This window comes from Pundamilia nyererei, unplaced genomic scaffold, assembly GCF_000239375.1.
Source record: "Pundamilia nyererei isolate P.nyererei 1_Seehausen unplaced genomic scaffold, PunNye1.0 scaffold00307, whole genome shotgun sequence".
Taxonomy (NCBI): Eukaryota; Metazoa; Chordata; class Actinopteri; order Cichliformes; family Cichlidae; genus Pundamilia; species Pundamilia nyererei.
This window is the reverse complement of record NW_005187708.1, coordinates 461,879-463,126: the sequence shown is the minus strand read 5'-3', so window position 1 is coordinate 463,126 and position 1,248 is coordinate 461,879. Positions and strand designations below refer to the sequence as shown.

Sequence of the window (1,248 nt, the reverse complement as noted above, 5' to 3'; positions counted from 1 at the left end):
AAGAGGAAAAAGGAGGGAGGAGGGATTTCACAGAAGTTTGACACGAATGCACGTCGCAGGCGGGGACACGGCGGAGCGGTGCGGACCAGTGCGGGATAAGTGAGTGTAGGTGTGCCGCCAGCCTGGCTTTGAAGTTTTTTTTTATTTCTGGACGAACCCGGAGCCGCTCCTCCTCCACCCAGCAGCAGCGGGCAGCTCATGCATGCGCCGCCTGCACAGCAGCGGGTGTTTCCCGGACTTTGGCACACTGCAGGTCCCGCTCGGTCCGAGCCAGATCTGCACTTTTCGGAGCCAGCTCCAGAGTCAGCCTGCGCGGTGCACGCCGGCGCACACAGCCTCTCCGGCGGGGAACTACATCTGTGAGAGTCGGTAGCTCAGCGGAGCTTCACTTGTTAGCGGGACTGCTGGCTGAGCCGTCCCCGGAGGCTCGCTGTTGTTGTGCCAGTCTGCCCCCCGACGCTCCGTCCGGAGGGCTTTTGGCTCGGAGGGATTTTCTTCAGCCCTGACTTGGAGCGGTGACAGCGGCGGGTTTATCCGGCGGAACCGCGAACAAAAACCGTCCTGTGTGAGGACTGCATGCGGCTGAGGCGGATCTAGCCGAGCCAGACCACCACCATGCCAGTGAGAAAGAAAGGTAAGCCGCTTTCACTTCACATATTAACTAGCAAGCTAGCAGGCTAGCCGTTCAAACTCCGGCTGCTCCTTCGTTTTTAAAGACACACAGGACTCGAACAAACACGGGACACGCAGCGGCTCACACGCCACACGAGCCGAACACGGCCCACACGGCTCGCTTTGGCCCTGCTGAGCTGAGCGGAGCCGTGCCAAGTCAGGTGAAGTCAGTTAAAGTAGGAGCTAGCCGGTTAGCCACTGCTGCTAACCAAGTTGTAAATGGGGCACCTTGTGTGGAGAACTAAAAATAAACTCTAATATGAATAAAATATTCACCTCGTCCTCAGCAGTCAGCGCGCGATTTAGGAATATAATGAACTGTAAAAATTTAGAAAAATATCCTGAGTTCGTTTACACGTTATTAACCGTGTATAACTGTACTTTTATCCCGGGAAAAATAACGATTGTGCCCGGGGCGGTGGAGGCAGTGAGTTAAAGAAAAGCCACTTATTTAAGTCAATGAAAGATTCACCTCGTTCCCAGCGCTAAGTGCACATTTCATGAATTAGATTAACTGTAAAAATTTAGAAAAATGTTCTCATTTAGTGAACTCATTCATAAGTACGGAGACCTCCA

General features: G+C 53.4%; 1 protein-coding gene across 7 annotated transcripts in view; it reads left to right on the top strand.

Annotated features, from left to right (window-relative positions):
* Window positions 1–6: 6 nt before the first annotated feature.
* LOC102215717 (disks large homolog 1-like) overlaps window positions 7–1,248 on the top strand; it is a 93,688-nt gene continuing 92,446 nt past the window's right edge. For all 7 annotated transcript variants that reach the window (XM_005751355.1, XM_005751354.1, XM_013915466.1 and 4 more), the window contains exon 1: window positions 7–634. In XM_005751355.1, coding sequence (XP_005751412.1) covers window positions 616–634 — 19 coding nt within the window. In that variant the 5' untranslated portion in view covers window positions 7–615. The remainder of the gene's footprint in view (window positions 635–1,248) is intronic.